This window comes from Lampris incognitus, chromosome 17 (assembly GCF_029633865.1).
Source record: "Lampris incognitus isolate fLamInc1 chromosome 17, fLamInc1.hap2, whole genome shotgun sequence".
In the NCBI taxonomy this organism is placed as follows: domain Eukaryota; kingdom Metazoa; phylum Chordata; class Actinopteri; order Lampriformes; family Lampridae; genus Lampris; species Lampris incognitus.
This window is the reverse complement of record NC_079227.1, coordinates 17,596,048-17,612,131: the sequence shown is the minus strand read 5'-3', so window position 1 is coordinate 17,612,131 and position 16,084 is coordinate 17,596,048. Positions and strand designations below refer to the sequence as shown.

Sequence of the window (16,084 nt, the reverse complement as noted above, 5' to 3'; positions counted from 1 at the left end):
CAAAACCGCTGAATGCCTAAAATTTGTGACATTTAATTCTACAATTTGCTGAAATTCTTTGCCCTAGGCGTGCATTTATATTTTCTCTACATTGCCAAAATAGTGGGCGGCTTTGATAACGTCACATGACCATGTAAACCAATAGGAACGCAGAAGAAGGCGTGTAATCGGTCGCCAGATTATGGTGCGATTGACAGCCCAGTGAGTGAGGTGGCGGTCGGTGGAAAGTACACTCAGGCACCAGAAGTGGCTAGTTAGCTTGGCGGTTGTGAACGGGGACGCTATCTCCTTACACTCCGGACAAGTGCTGCTTTCATCGACAAGGTAATATATTTTTAGTAGTTTTTTTTTTTTTTACTTGGGAGCCATTTTTAAATCCGTGCCAACGTCTGCAACGTGAGACCGCTTTTCACGGTTTGCTAGCCGAGGTTAGCCTGCTAGCCGAGGCAGCAGCGTACGTGCGCGTCTGTCGGTTTGAGATGCTGTGAAGTTTGTCTGCTAAATTACGGCCGCAACAAACCATTGCTAGAGGCTAGATTTGATGTCACAGCCTGGTTAGCTGTTTGTCTTCGTATGATTAGTTGAATGGTCTTTGCATCGCCTCGCATTTTATGCCAGAAGGTTCAGACAGAAACTGAAGTAATTTACATTAACTACCCCCCCCCCCCAACCGTATCCCATCCATCCGGGCCGAGCGGGCAGCCGGCGCTCCTACACTGACTGCTTGTTATAAATTAATGTTACTCATACTTGATCGGTATCTCTTTAAGACTAACATTAGCTTTGTGGGCTTCATGGTAGCTGAAACACACTCAGCTGCCAGTTTCATCCCGGCTCCATGAAGTTGATCATAATTTCCCCAATAAGGGCTAAGCTAAACTGTACTTCATGACTGTGTCGATCCTGGCCTGAAGTGGGTGTGGTAGCTAGCTGACCAGCTCATCAGATGGTCTCAAATATGTATATGTGTGCTGCTTGTTGACTTAATTTTATTTCAGAGGGGACTGAAGAGAACGTGGCAGCTCAACATTTCTGAGTCATTTTGAAACGGTAGTGCCCAGGTTAGCCAAACCCCCATACTGGTTTTGCAGGCACATGCTCCATCCTCACAGATGGTGAAGTTTACAGGAGTCTCCGAAGACAGAAACACGAATTTCACGGCTCGATGGTTTCAGACAATGGATTGGGTCATGGATTATGACCGCTAAATACCCGCTTAGCACACAGGACGGTCTGCCGAGCAAATTTCGCCCCTGAATTGTCAAGTTTCTAATTGCGATGTTCATCATATTGTTTTTTTTTTTTTTACACTGAAGTGTTCTTTTTGATCTGAAGAATTGCGTACACCATGACATTGCAGTAGGTGCAGTAGCTCAGGCGTCAAACCTTATCGGTATCCAAGAGGCAAATGAGGTAATTTGCCTGTTATCAAGGTTTACCACTTACCACTGTTTACTTATTTGTAAAGGCAGCCCCTGAAACCATTAGTGTGGCGGATGTTGACCGAATTACGTACAGCTGGGTTTCGATGTCGCATGTAGGCTCTGCATTTGGCCAATGAACGAGATTGATTAAAAAGTATTTGCAAGGATGAGCAGGCTGAGCTGGTCTGGTGGCATTGTGTGTCTACATCTAGAAATCAGCACTACCGGTAAAACCTGCCTTCATTGTTAACTTATGCTACCATTACATACTGTTTCGGACACATTGAAATGTAATTCTAGTGAAATGATAAACGATCTATTTGCGTGTGTGATAGTCTTTATGTTGGTCTGCAGTCCTTTTGCTGACCTCAGTAACATCCCAAACACAAACCTGGGTTCTCCATTTTCAGTAGACACCCAAACAAGATATTCCCTGAACAAAAGCAATGTCCACACATATTTGGTATGGTTTTAACACCTAGCAGTTGCACTGAAGAAAATAGAATAATTGTTTTTGTATTTTTCTTTGGTCAGCATTTTCAAATACTATGTATATTTGTAATGTCAGGTGGTGGCCCCTCAGTTAAGTGTAATACTAGTGAGCCCTTGGTTTCAGGCTTTGATACATACCTACTCTCAGAAGGTCATGTCTGGCTGGTTCACTTCAGGATGGCTTATAGCCTGGAGTCCTTGTAGGACCCAGTAATGTTGTTGGCCGTTAATTACTTGCAATACGTTTTAGTGTTTTTCATTGTGTGGGCCAACATATACGTCATTGTGCATGTTACACAAAGCTTTGTTTACTCAAGGCAAGGAACTGTAACTCCCATGTAACCATGCTGTGAATGTCTCATTTGTACTTGACATGAGACAGTGGTTATTCAGAACGTGCTTGCGAAGGGGGTCTCGGCTCAGTTCTTAAAATGTTATACGTATGCCCAAGTGTAGCTTAGTTGACTGTGCACTTTCATATTCCATATCCAAAAATGAGATGACAGTTGGTCTCACCCTTTTCCCCCCCTCATGGTTTTATTGCATTTATTTCATAATTCAGTACAACCACAAAATGTCCAATATATTTTCAATTCTTTGCAATTATGTTTTTGTATTTTATACTCCCGGTGACACAAACAGAAGGAAAAAGAGGGAAAACAAAATTTATAGTCTGTCTGCTGTACATAACAAATGTGCATGGAACAATGTTCCTGAAGGAATTGATTGACCAAGGTGGATGTTGGTGTGCCGGAGACATTCCTTTGTGCCTGAAAATACATTTGCAGTCTTTAATGCCCAAGCTCAAACATTAATTCAGTCATCAAAGTAAGACTTCCATTCTTTACTGATGGAGAAGCCCCAGCCAATACCTTGATGGCATCAGAGTAGTCCTCTTAGTTCTTAGGTTTCTGGGTTTGAAATTAAGAAAAATCAAAATCTGTTTTATTTGGCCAAGTATGTGTAGCTCTACACATACAAGGAATTTGACTCCGGTTTCTCCATTGCTCTCCATGTACTTACACAGAATAGACATACAGCTAAAACAGACAATAAGTTAAACAAAAAAGTAACTTATTGGACTGCCTTAGAGCACTACAAGAAAAGGAAAATAATAAACTTACTGGTATTCCCTTTTTTAACCTTTACATTTTGCAGGAGTAATCCATTTTTTTCTTTATTCATTTTTAAATCAAACAAAACAGAACTGACTATTTTAGATGGCTCAAGGCCATTACACATTGTAATGTAGAAAACTGACATGAAAACTCTTTAGATCAGGGGTCTCAAACTCAAATTACCTGGGGGCCAACATGTGGTCTTATGTAGGAGGGCTGGTGTAATAGGAATGAAGAAAAAACTATATAACCTTCACATCATTTTTTATTATTATTTCAAATTTTTTCAGAATTTTCACATGAATAGGTAACTGTGTATGTAGCATAGCCTGGCCTAGGCCTACATATTTGGCCAACTTCTTGCCAGAAACCTGGTCATTCTTCTGACAGAGGTGAGGCACATTTGCTTTCTGGGACAGGACAGAGGACAGCCTGGAGATGTTCATTGGTCAGTCTGGACCTATGCTTTGATTTATTAAAGTTCATAGTTAAGAATAGTTTTTTACAATGTGCTGCCAGAAAGACACATGACCTGCCTGAACAGTTTGGACAACTGTGGGAATGTTTTGGGAAGTGCTCTGAGAAACGTCCAAGCATCTCCTGCTTTCATTGTGCCTCTCTGAACTTTGCCTTGAGCTCAGTGTTGCACTGCAAGTCGGTGAGCTCCATTTCAAATGTGCTTGGAGCACTTTTTGCACCTTCCTCCACTCTTATACATAACCCTGTGTTCCTCCCTCTTTTTGAAATATCTATTCACCACAGCCATTTCCATCCTTTTTGCAAAATCCACCACCATCTGTCCTTCTACATTCCTCTTCTTGACACCATACCTACCCATCACCTCTGTTCCCTTCCTCAACGTGCCCATTTAAGTCTGCTCCAATCACCACTCTCTCCTTCTCAGGTACATTCTCCACCACTTAATCCAACTAACTCCAGAATTTTTTTTTTCTCTCTTCCATCTCACACCCAACTTGCAGGGCATATGCGCTGATAATATTCATCATCACACCTTAAATTTCCAGCTTCATACTCATCGCTCTGTCTGACACTCTTCACCTCCAGCACACTCTCGAGATACTCTTCCTTCAGGATTACCGTTACCCCATCCACACCATGGTGGAAGAGTTGGAACCCACTGCTGATGCTCCTGGCCTTACTCCCCTTCCACCTGGTCTCTTCCACACAGTATATCTACCTTCCTTCTCTCTATCATATCAGCCATCTCTCTCCCTTTACCAGTCATAGTGCCAACATTCAAAGTTCCGACTTTAACCTCCCCACTCCTACCCTTCCTCCTCTCCCACTGCCTCTGGACATGCCTTTCTCTCTGCTTTTGCTTTGCCCAAAAATAGCATAATTTCCACCGGCACCCTGCTGGCCAACTGTACCGGTGGCGGTTGTTGGTAACCCAGGTCCCGACCGATCCAGTATGGAAATTCGATTTATGATCTGCATGTTTGATTTGGCAAAGGTTTAACGCCAGATGCCCTTTCGTGATGCAACCCTCCCCATTTATCCGGGCTTGGGACCGGCACTAAGAATGCACTGGCTTGTGCATCCTCAGTGGCTGGACTGTTGACACACGTAGATTTAAAATGGGGCAAAGGGACAAGCTATGCTTTCTTTGGAGTGAGGAAGTAGCAGGAGTAAAAACCTTAATGAGCTTCCTCGTGTGGGATGGGTCTGATTGCATGTTTGCTTATCAAAGATGTTAGGTCGTCCTTTAGGACTAGTGCTTAATCCCCCCCTGGCCACTGAAACTAACACACTGTTGAATCTGGGGGTCTGTACTCTTGAGAAATGGTGGACATAACCCCATGGGTGAACGACGCAAGTGCACCACAAATTCTGAGGGGCAGAGAGCAGGCCTTTATGGTCACACTGTAGTGACATCATCTCTGGGGCCTGGAAGGAGTGATCTCCCCACAGACAACACCGTGTGTAGAGAGAGTCTGGCCAACTGGCTACACGGGCACCAAATTGCCTACCAACTGGTAGGCAGCCCCATTCACGTGCTATTCAAATCGCGCTCACTTCATGATCTCTCAAGCTGCACTTTCAAAGAAATAAGGGGAAACAGAGATGGAGTGCCGGGTGAGGTTCTCAGGCACGGTGGGTGTGGCTATGGTGCGGTAGGCGTGACAAACGCAGCGATGGGCATGATGGAAAGGGCGCGTCAAGCAGGTACATTGCAAGTGTTTTGAATAACGTTGAAGTCAGCGTGAGGGAACTGGACGGTACTGGTGAGAAACTAGATATACTTATAACATCCAGAGGGCCCAACCGGGCAGTGAATTTTTTCCCCAAATGATATAACAATGGAGAACACATTGTTCTAGAGGCTTCTGATTGGTTCTGATCAGGATGTAGGTCTTCTCTTGGGCCCCACCCAGTTTGTGGATTGGATGTGGGTTTCTGTATTGTTTGATAGTTGGGTGTGAACTGCTTATCAGCTCACACCCAACCATCAAAGGTAGATTACAAGTTAGTTTATCGAAAAAATCATAAACACTGAAATGAACTCACCGAGCACAAGTAGGAATAAGCTTAGGGGGACCAGCCCAGCCTGCGAATCTTCACGGTCCAAACCGCCCTCGTTTGTGCATCCTGGGGAAATTGATGCGTCATACGGCCTTGTCCCGGCCGAACAGAACAGCCCCAAGCCACACAACACACCATTTCACCTTCGACTGCTACAAATCGGTGAGAAATGGGCCGAAAACACAGAAAAAATCATTTAAACGTCATGAGGACGGAGCCACACGTTGATAGACAACATGGCGCCCATCAAGCACGTGAAAGGCTCTCAGCCAATCACAGCGCGTGTCTCAAAGATCAAAGGATGGCCAGACTCTCTATGTACGACGCTGCCCACAGAGCAGCATGAGCTCCCCCTGTGGGGATTGGGGGGGGGGGGACATTGTTTAGTTCTATTTTGTTTGGGAAGCGTTTTGCCATGGGCCTGACTGCGAAAATGCAAACTTTATTTGTTTTGTTTTTTTCTGAACAGAGTGGAAGTGCTTGGTGACACTGTAACCTGTTGCCCCTGATTTTCCATGTGAGGGGAGAGAAACCAAGGACAACTGGAAAACACCAGGGTCTCTCAACCCCCCCCCCCCGGGGGAGGGGTGTAGTGTTTACCCCATGGCTTTGGGTTTTCTGACTGAAGCTGCTGGTTAGTCAGCCAGCTGCCTGTCTCTGTGGTTTTGCGTCTCCCTGTCTCCCCCTCATTGCCTTGGCTGCAGCAACAAATGGAGATCTCGGTCCCTGAGGGAGGCGGGGGATGTGTTTCCGGGGCAGGTAGTGGTCAAATGCTTCACTTTTTTTTTCCTGAGGCTGCTGGTCTACCTCATCTTTTCCAGAGCTGGACTGAAAAGACCTTTGGTGGGGTCGTATGCCGTGTCCATTACTTCTGCCTTCTGTGCATCACTCAGGCCTGAGAGGTTCAGCCACAGTGCCCTCTCACCTGAGACTGCCAGGCCCATAACCTGACTGCAGCCTTGTACTGCGCCGCATAGGACAAGGTCATCACCACACAGGTCTCGTCCCAAAGGGCAGGGTTAGGAGACCCAGTGTCCAGCTGTTGGCCCATCTCCTCCAGGATTTCCACCTGGTATGCAGATAGCAGTGGCATAGCATTCAGAGAGCACGCTGACTGTGCTGCATATTTGTACATGCTCTGGAAAATGGAGGCAGTGAGGTGTTCCATTTTGCTAGGCAGAGAAATGTTTGAGGAAGCCGAGAGAGCGACGGTTAGGGTGGAGATGGTAAGCAACTGAAGGCTCCACCACTGGGGGGGTTCAGCTAGTCCCAGCTGTCCCATCTTGTGTATCTCCAGCTTGGAGTAGCCCTTGGTAGGAAGCTTACTCTTAAATGGACTGGACCAGTACCGGCTCATTTCCCTCATGCAAGTGAGCACTGCTGGCAGGAGTTGTTTTGATGGCGGTTGGGCCAGTGAGAGCTTCTTGCCATCATACAAGTCTCTCTCTGCCCCCTTTGTGTCTTGGGTTGCCGGCCTTTGTATCCCCAATTTGGATACGGCCTGTTTGCTGTCCACTGGGGGAACACCTATCCTTACTCAGGGTTGTGGATGCTGGAGCCTATCCCAGCAGTCATTGGGCGGCAAGCGGGGGGACACCCTGGACAGGCCGCCAGACCATCACAGGGCCAACACACACACATTAACACCTAAGGACAATTAAGTATGGCCGATTCACCTGGCCTACATGTCTTTGGACTGTGGGAGGAAACTGAAAACACTTAAAAAAATAAAAATAACTCAAATGAAATAAAGTGCCTAATTCAAACAAGGCATAGCGGGTCTCCAAAAAAGTGTACAATTCCAATACCGCAACGCAGTATCCAAAACGAAATAAAGTGCGATTGTCATGGCGTGCTAAAATCAACCTTGGTATAAACAGTAAGTTAAAACTAGCACTGTCCATTAGGTTGGGCAAGTTCAAAGTTGTGAAAATGGGGTTGTTTTGAAAACACTCATTTACACACCCAAGTAGTCTGTCCCTCCCGACACTGGAAACAGTGAGTTAATCCTGGAAGGCTATTGCTGTAGCACCTTTCTCCCTATGAAAGTAACACCTGCGATTGTCCAACCAATGAGAATTTGGTCGCATATATTGACCAACCAGTCGACTGGGAGACTACAGCGCTAAATATTTGTTCATACCCGAAGGATACTTGTGTGTGTGTGTGTGTGTGTCAGTCAAGTTGCATTTTATATAGCGCTTTTCTAGTTGCAACAGCCATTCAAAGCTCTTTACATTTCTGGTCAAATCTGAATTTCGGACACCTGTTACAAGCCGTTTTCTGTACAATCGCTACCTATTTCGTATGCGTAAGGCCACCAAAATGTGATTTACAATTTATTCACAGGTGTATTACAAAAAGATTTGACATGGGCCGTTTGAGACTATTGACATTAAGCAGACCAGTGACCGACCTTAGTCGGTATGCAGATAACGGATTGTCGACAGCAGTGGGATGGTCACCAGAAACTATTAAGTTATTTTCCTGCACCTAACATTACCATTTCCATTATTACCATGTGGGAATGAATCGGAGACTCTGAACAGCACACAGGCTTTGCACATTAACACGGCCGAATGGGTCTCCATTTCAACTGTTCCAATAGATTTAATCATTTCAGCGCATGACAGGCTAACCACGTGCATAAAAATGGTTTGTCACTCAACTAGTCAAACAGACTGACGAACGAATGACGTTGCAGACTAGTGAGCCACTACTGTAGCAGTGTTGTCAACCAGCACTTGCTACCATAAACGTTACCGTTGGCCTAACATGATATTTAACATGCTGTGACTTTACAACTGTATCATTCATAACTGCTTGATTTTCTAGTAACAAAAAACGTGAGAGGAGTATTAATTTTAACAATACGAATGGATATTTCTCCCAAATTTACTGATTACACTGCGGCCGTATCCACGTGTCACTTTTTCTTGCGTAGTGGCTGGGCAGCTTGCTCACATACACAAACTCAACTGTCTGTGTTGTTTAAAAACACAAGGCAAAACAAATAACAGCTCAATACCACATTAGCCAATATTTTACAGAAGTTGTTAATTAGTGTGTGTGTGTGCACGCATACATGGTCAACATAGCATGAACAAGTAACCATGATGTGCTTTTATTTTATTAAGGTTTCAGAAGTTTTGCGAAGCAAATATGTTCATGATGATTATAATGGAGATGTGTTTTTTAATCTTTTTAGCACTCTTGCTTTTTCTGTTGCTGATCACGTCTCTGGAAAAAGTTGAGCATAGTACGTCCTTCACATGTCATACCTTCAAATGCTTTTTTTTTTTAGACATTATCCCAAAGAGCAAGAATGATGATACTTGCTTATAGTTTTTGCAGTGCTGCAGATCATTATAAATGCAAGTCTAGAAAAATATTTGCTTTTGTTTTTTTTTTTGTTTTTTTTTTATTTTTATTTCTGATTTTCCCCTTTTTTCTCCCAATTTAGTGGCCAATTGATCCCTATTTTAATTCAAACACCCACCCTCGTATTGCATGCGTTCGCCAACTGCATCTCTCCGGCCGGCAGTCTCGAAGGAAAGCGCCTCCCCACTTTCGTGACAAGGCGAATCCAAGCCGAACCACTGTTTTTCCGACACACACAGAGACGCATTCACATGACGAACACAAGCCGACTCCGCCCCCCTCCCGAAGACAGCGTTGCCAATGATTGCTGCTTTATCGAGTCCGGCCATAGTCGGATCTGACGAGACCGGGGCGCGAACCCCAGTCCCCAGTGGGCAACTGCATCGAATATTTGCTTTTGTAAATAATTTTTGGAATCACTCTAGGGACTTATCATTTTGCTTTAAAAGCCAAGCTAAGCAGCATGTTGATGCCCTGCAATCTCTCAAGGTCCTGTGCCAACGAGTGCTGCCATGTCGGCAAAAGCCATCTCGGAGCAGACGGGGAAGGAGTTCCTCTACAAGTACATCTGCACGACAGCGGCTGTTCAGAACCGATTCCGTTACGCCAATGTCACTTCTGAGACCGACTGGGACCGGCTCACACAGGAGCACCCCTGGCTGCTCACTGAGGTAAGACGGACTTGCTGTTACCAATCCAAAAATTTCACTTACAATTGCTGGTTGACTTTAAATATAATCTGCTTGTTGAATTTCAAAATTAAAAACACGTCACTAGAGCTAGTTTGAAAGGCGTGACTAAGTTGAAATGAGCAAGTTTCAGTAGCATTTTGCGCTTACATGAGCCAAAGGCCAGTGACCACAGCAATCGTGTGTGTGTGTGTGTGTGCGCGCGCGCGTGTGCGTGCGTGCGCGCGTGCATGCGTGCCAAGTCAGAACTGATGCACAGCCATTATATTTAGTGTTGCTATGTGCACCGGGTACATTTGACACATGGGACCCAGACAGAACACACACAGCATTTTTTTGCTAGTCTGTTCACTTTTTGCATTGTCTTTTTTTTTTTTCTGAAACCTGTGTGCGTCAGTGAAGTGTGGAAATAAACGTATTATTCCTTACAAAGACGTTGTATGTGAGAAATATAGCCCATCATTATCTGAGTCAAAATCTCTTTCCTAGAACAAATCACAGCTGTATATTAACATTTTTTTCCTCTCTAGATAGGTTTCTCTGTAGCTTAGCTTGTTTTTTTGTTTTGTTTTTTTTTGTCCTGTCAGCTCTTCTCTGTCATGTATGGAAGAAATATGCAGCACGAAATACTTAACACACACTTCTTGGATCATTACCTGATCTGCCCCCATGCCATACTACTAGTTGTTTTTGACAAGCTAGCTGTCATTTGCCTTTTGTTTGATGACCTGCTAGTGATGTCATCAAAAATCCCATGAACATTGTCCTCTTTTTTGTTAATTCGTAATACTTTACCTGTGTAAACACCTTCATCCTGAAGGTGGAAAAATTCCAGAAGTCTTAAGCCGTCGTTCTGGTTGTTATGCTAATTAAGTTGTTACACCAGTTTGCCAAAATGCAAAAGGCAGGAATTTATCCCCAGTAATGCCAAAGACCTCAGCTATCAGATTGACTGAGACAGTAGAATAGAGCTGTCAAGTCTGTGCATCACTCACAATATATCAGAAATTTTACTAAACTGCATTAGGTTAGATTGCAACTTACTGTAAACTTATGCCGCATTCATTTATTCCCGGAGGTGTGAGGTCGGAAGTTGGGACCACGTCATTACCGATATCCTTGTGTTCGAGCTACCAGGCGGGAAAAAAACATGGACGCCTGCAAAGAAAACAGGACGCCCGCAAAGAGAAAAAAAAACATGGACGCCCGATCCAATTGAGCCCATCTATTTGCGGCATAAGAAGTGTACAATAGGCTGGAATCAAATACTTTTTTATATCATCATGGTTCAGTTTTCTTCTCGTTATCATTGCCAATGATCATTTTCAAGTTTGTGACCTTGTGATCAGCAATAGGTTAACCTGTTAAAACCGCTGATAACAACTAATATTTAATTTTATATGTTTAACCAACTATTGTACAGGGTATCTTTTTTGTTCTAAAAGCATACCAAGCTGAAAATCAAACTTAAAGGTGTTTTTAAAAGCATACAGTCTTGTAAAGATTGATAAAGATTAATATTATTTTACCATTGACACTGGGCAGCCATGTATATGTGACGTCATATAATTCCATGTCATGAACTGGGGGTTGAGAAAAGCAACCCGAGTTCGCGACTAGGAACTCTGAGCTTACGTGCCATTTTATTTTATTTTTCCTAGTGGGAGCTAGGAATTTCCGACCTCCGAGTTATAATCGGACGCAGGGTTAAAGCAGAACCTCTCCTGCCTTGTTAGACTAAATATCTTGCATACGCTGTTTCCATTACGTCAGTTGAAACGAGTATAATGAAAACCTTTAGGCTGCTCCCATCAGCATGTATGAAAATGATGGCCTGTATTGGGTAATTTAGCAGTCGGAGATTTCTGTGACAGTAATTGCCTACTTTAGCCTGATATTAGCCCAATATATTTATATAGGTCTATTCACCAGCTCTAAAGGATTTGGAAACCTGTGGTGTTTTGTCCTCTCAATATCTGTCTTATCTCTCCATCCCATGCTCCTCTTATAGCGGCTGGTGGTGAAGCCAGACCAGCTGATCAAGCGTCGTGGGAAACTGGGGCTGGTGGGTATCAACCTGGACCTTCAGGGTGTCCAGGACTGGCTGAAGCCCCGCCTCATGAGAGAAACCACTGTGAGTTGGTTGGTTGTTTGTCTGTTTTTATTTCTGTGTGTGTGGCTCTTGAAACTACTGGACCCATCAGCTACTACTGGACCCATCACTGTGAGGGAGAACCTCTTGTGGTTGCAGTGATTAAAAATCCTTCAAAAAACGTTTGTTCTTGTTATCGCCGCTCGCTCTCTTCATTTACTTTCTAGCTTGCTCAACCAGCGTTGCGTTCCGTCGCTGCCCGTTCTGAGTCAACTGTGAGCATGCGCGACATCTACAGTTGAGTCTGATAGGGCGGCGATAGTGTCAAACCCAAAACATTATTCAAGTATGAGTCTTGAAAGTAAACAAGAAGTCTTATCGTGTTTCACAAGCCAGTAAATCATTCACTGCTTATCTCGGCACAGGCGAACTGGAGAGATACTAGATGAACCAAAAATAATTGGCCTTATTCACCATGCGGAAGTGCCATAGTCTCCTATGTTAAAACTATGCTATAAAAATGCAATTTCAAAAGTAGGATTAATTGGTCACAGCTGGAAATCATCTCGGTGGCTACAACAAGACATTTCCCATGGCTGAGCTATGTTTTCTTACCATTGTTTTATGAAAGTCAAGCAGCAGAGCAGCCATTCATCTAGATTGATTTTACATCATGAAAACTGCTATGTTTAAACACATTTTATGTCTTTTAATAACGGCTTTGAAATTGTGATAGCCTGAGCTCTGCCATTTCATGTCAGACTTGATCGTTTTCATGCAAGGGTCCGCCTAGGGGGCTGCGCATCCACAGATTGACAGAAAAATTTTATTAGATAGATTTTTTTTTTAGCTTGAGTGCTGCCTATCAACCCCCCCCCCCCCATTAATTCTTGTGCAATTCACTTGGGTGCTGTGCAAAAAATCTTACAATGACAGGAAAAACATTAGTTTTCTGTCTGTGTGTACATGTATTTCCCTTCGCTGGGCTATTTATTTATTTATTTGGAGATTTTTTACTTTTTTTGAGACAAAGGCTGGAGAAACGTGTGGCATGTGTGACCTACACAGTTTGTGTACGCACCTTTTGGGGGGGGGGGGTCACGATCTGGCAGACAAAATGTCCATAGGAATTTATTATATCAAGATGAAAAATAAAGGTTGTGACGAATGAAGGCGTTTGTTTTGGCACAGCAATCAACATGAAACTAAAAACTCAGTTGCAGATTGTGCAATCTGCACATTTCACTTGAGTTACTGACTAGTGTAAAGATGTTAGAATAGGTGATAAAATAATATAGTCTGTCACCTCTCTTTCCTCCTCTGTCCTAGGCCTTTTATTAAAGAACACATCATTTTTAAATTAATTCTGGAAACTAAATTTCAAGTTACTGCATTATTTTATACAAATAAAATTGACTTGACTTGATTTTAGATGCTGTTATCTTTTTCATTTTAATTCTGGAAATTAAATTTGAAGTTACTGCATTAGTTTAGACGTCAGTGACAAACAAGCTGTTTATTTCTAGGGGTGGTTATTGTTTGAAATTTATCGCCAAGGCTTTATTACATTTTGGGTTTGTTAAACAGATGAAACGGGAATTTCTTTCCAAAAGTACCGGTGTTTCGCAGCCCTGCCAAAAAATGCATCCACCCCACAAATTTGTCAGATATGTATGCATTTAGTGGCATTTCACATGGCTTGATTGAACAACCATCACCGTTTTAGGCAGAGCTAAAAATGGCCCACATCAGACCATGCACAACAGGCGCAGATCTTTTACCCTAACTTTAACCCTAGTACACCCATGCCTAAACCCAGTTGCATCTAACCAGTTTAAAAGCATTGGTCTAAAACTGGGGACGTGGTGGTCTATGTACCTACAGCTTAATGATGTTGAATATACATACATTTCTAACAAATTTGCAGAGTGTATGCACTCTTCAGCAGGGAGGCAAAACTGGGCATAAGACTGACACTAAAAAAGTAGGCTACCGAGGTTTGATATCTAGTCCCATTTACTTCTATAACTGACGTTAACCTAGCTTTCAATATAACTTAGCTTTCAGTACAAACACACATTTGTTTGCCTCTCAGATAACGGCAATTCATTGCTTACCTTGATCTTGCAGAAATTGTCAGTCTCCCATTGCTTCCACACTCAAGCGCTACACGTAACGTGAACACACTTGGTATGTTTGTACATCCGTGAGACTGTGGCACGGGCCTCGGCAGATGGCACATGAGCTACGAGCTTGACCCAAGAAACATGATGACATCGTGCACACTAAGTCTAGCATAAACCTAGCGTATCAAAGCTGTTGCTGATAAAAGGCACAATAATTTTGGCGTTAAAAAAAAGCTAAAAGCCTTTGTGCTTTTGCTGGAATTTTCAACAAAGACGGTAGCCAGTGATACAAAGGCTGCCTGCTTTTGAGTGAGAGAGTGAAAACCCTGTTCTCCCGGTCAACGAAAAAAGGGCGGTTTGTCATCAAGTCCGAGCATCGTCAAGTCCAAGCACTGGAGAAGGGGAGTTGCCTATGCCTGGTGGAGCTCTGCAGTCTACTCAGTACGCTCCTCTAGTCTGGTCATTTTTAGCTATCTGTCACCCAAACAGTGAACAGCTCCTCTGATCTTAATAACTCTTCCCTGTGTACTTTACATAGGGAAGTACTTACAAGTACTTTACATGTTGTTTTTATGGTTACGTACTAGGGTTGGGTACTGAACTCGATACTTTTACAGACCGATTACGTCATTACTACTGAGTACCTATTCAAATTGGATCAATCGGTGCCAAATATCGGTATCTTGAGAGTGGGTTGTGGTGTGAATTAAAATAAATATTGATAAGATTCCTTATGAGCCTTTCAAAAAATTCCCTTATTTACCGTTTGATGCAAGTGCGCATCTGGGTGAGAGATGGTGATAAGTGAAAATGAATGAAAAAAAATCTTGTTGAATGACTCTTTGTAGTGTCCGGTATGTACCGGGTCAGCCTGTCGAGTGTACCGAGTACTCATGAATCCCCAACTTTTCCCACTCGTACTGCCCATGCCCACTTGCTGTGATCGTAGGGTACTGCTCATGCTGCCGGCTACGCTTGTGCGGTCTCTCAAAACCTAAGAAGTGGGACAACCAATGAATGAGCGGTAATCATTGTCTTGAAAGAGGACATTAATCAGTGTATTTGGCAATACTGTATTGTGTTATAGTCATGCCAATAAAGCAAATTGAATTTGAATTTGAGTGACTCGAGTTGAGACAGCCTGGCAGCTACTCACTGAACAAGATTAAATGAACTGCTCTCTCGAACTAGGACGTATGCGTGAACGAGAAGCGACTGAGTCGGGAGTCGAGACAGATGGCAGGTTAAACTGAATGAGATTGAATAAAACTGCTCTCTCAAAACTAGGGCGTCTACTACTTGCCCCTCAAAAATAACGACAATTCAGTCAGTGACATTTCTGTAACATCATTCATCCATTATCCAAGCTGCTTATCCCAATCGGGGTCGCGGGGATGCTGGAGTCTGTCCCAGCAGTCATTGGGCGGCAGGCAGGGAGATACCCTGGACAGACCGCCGGTCCATCACAGGGCCCTGTTTCAGCAGCTCGGATATATTCTGTATTTCAAAATTCAATACCTCTCCCAGAGCTTAAATCTCCTCACTAGATTTGAGGGTTTTGGTTGCTGTTCAGTATTATTTATGTTGATGGTCAGCCCACAGTAAATATAACTTCATATTGTTCTTAAATAGCCTACCCATGTACAAGTGGGATGCTGAATCAATGCATTAAAATGACTATTTTATCATTATTCATGTAAACTTAAACTTGATGACTCGTACTGCATTGAAGATACGTTTTGTGGGGTGGGCAGCACTAGCTGTCCAACGTGCATGTACTATAACGGAGTGTCATGGAGAAATTGACGCCATATTTTATTAAAAAAAAAAGAAAAAAGTATCAAAACTTGGGGCGTCGGGGTAGTGTAGCGGTATACTCTGTTGCCTACAAACACAGGGATCACAGGTTTGAATCCCCGTGTTACCTCCGGCTTGCTCAAGCATCCCTACAGACACAATTGGCCGGGTCTGCGGGTGGGAAGCTGGGTGTGGGTATTTGTCCTGGTTGCTGCACTAGCGCCGCCTCTTGTCGGTCGGGGCGCCTGTTCAGGGGGGAGGGGGAACTGGGAGGAATAGCGTGATCCTCCCACGCGCTATGTCCCTCTGGCGAAACTCCTTAGTGTCAGGTGAAAAGCGGTTGGTGACTCCACATGTATCGGAGGAGGCATGTGGTAGTCTGCAACCCTCCCCGGCTCAGCAGAGGGGGTGAAGCAGCAAC

The 16,084-nt window shown here is 43.7% G+C and overlaps 1 protein-coding gene across 3 annotated transcripts in view; it reads left to right on the top strand.

Moving 5' to 3' along the window:
* The first annotated feature begins 184 nt into the window (after positions 1–184).
* The window catches only part of LOC130127104 (ATP-citrate synthase-like), a 58,159-nt gene continuing 42,259 nt past the window's right edge, over positions 185–16,084 (top strand). For 2 of the 3 annotated variants that reach the window (XM_056296676.1, XM_056296675.1), the window contains exons 1-3: positions 185–324; positions 9,449–9,630; positions 11,660–11,782. In XM_056296676.1, the coding sequence (XP_056152651.1) occupies positions 9,472–9,630; positions 11,660–11,782 (282 nt within the window). In that variant the 5' untranslated portion in view covers positions 185–324; positions 9,449–9,471. Of the gene's footprint in view, positions 325–9,448; positions 9,631–11,659; positions 11,783–16,084 lie in introns of those variants that run through there. The other variant, XM_056296677.1, reaches the window with a different exon arrangement.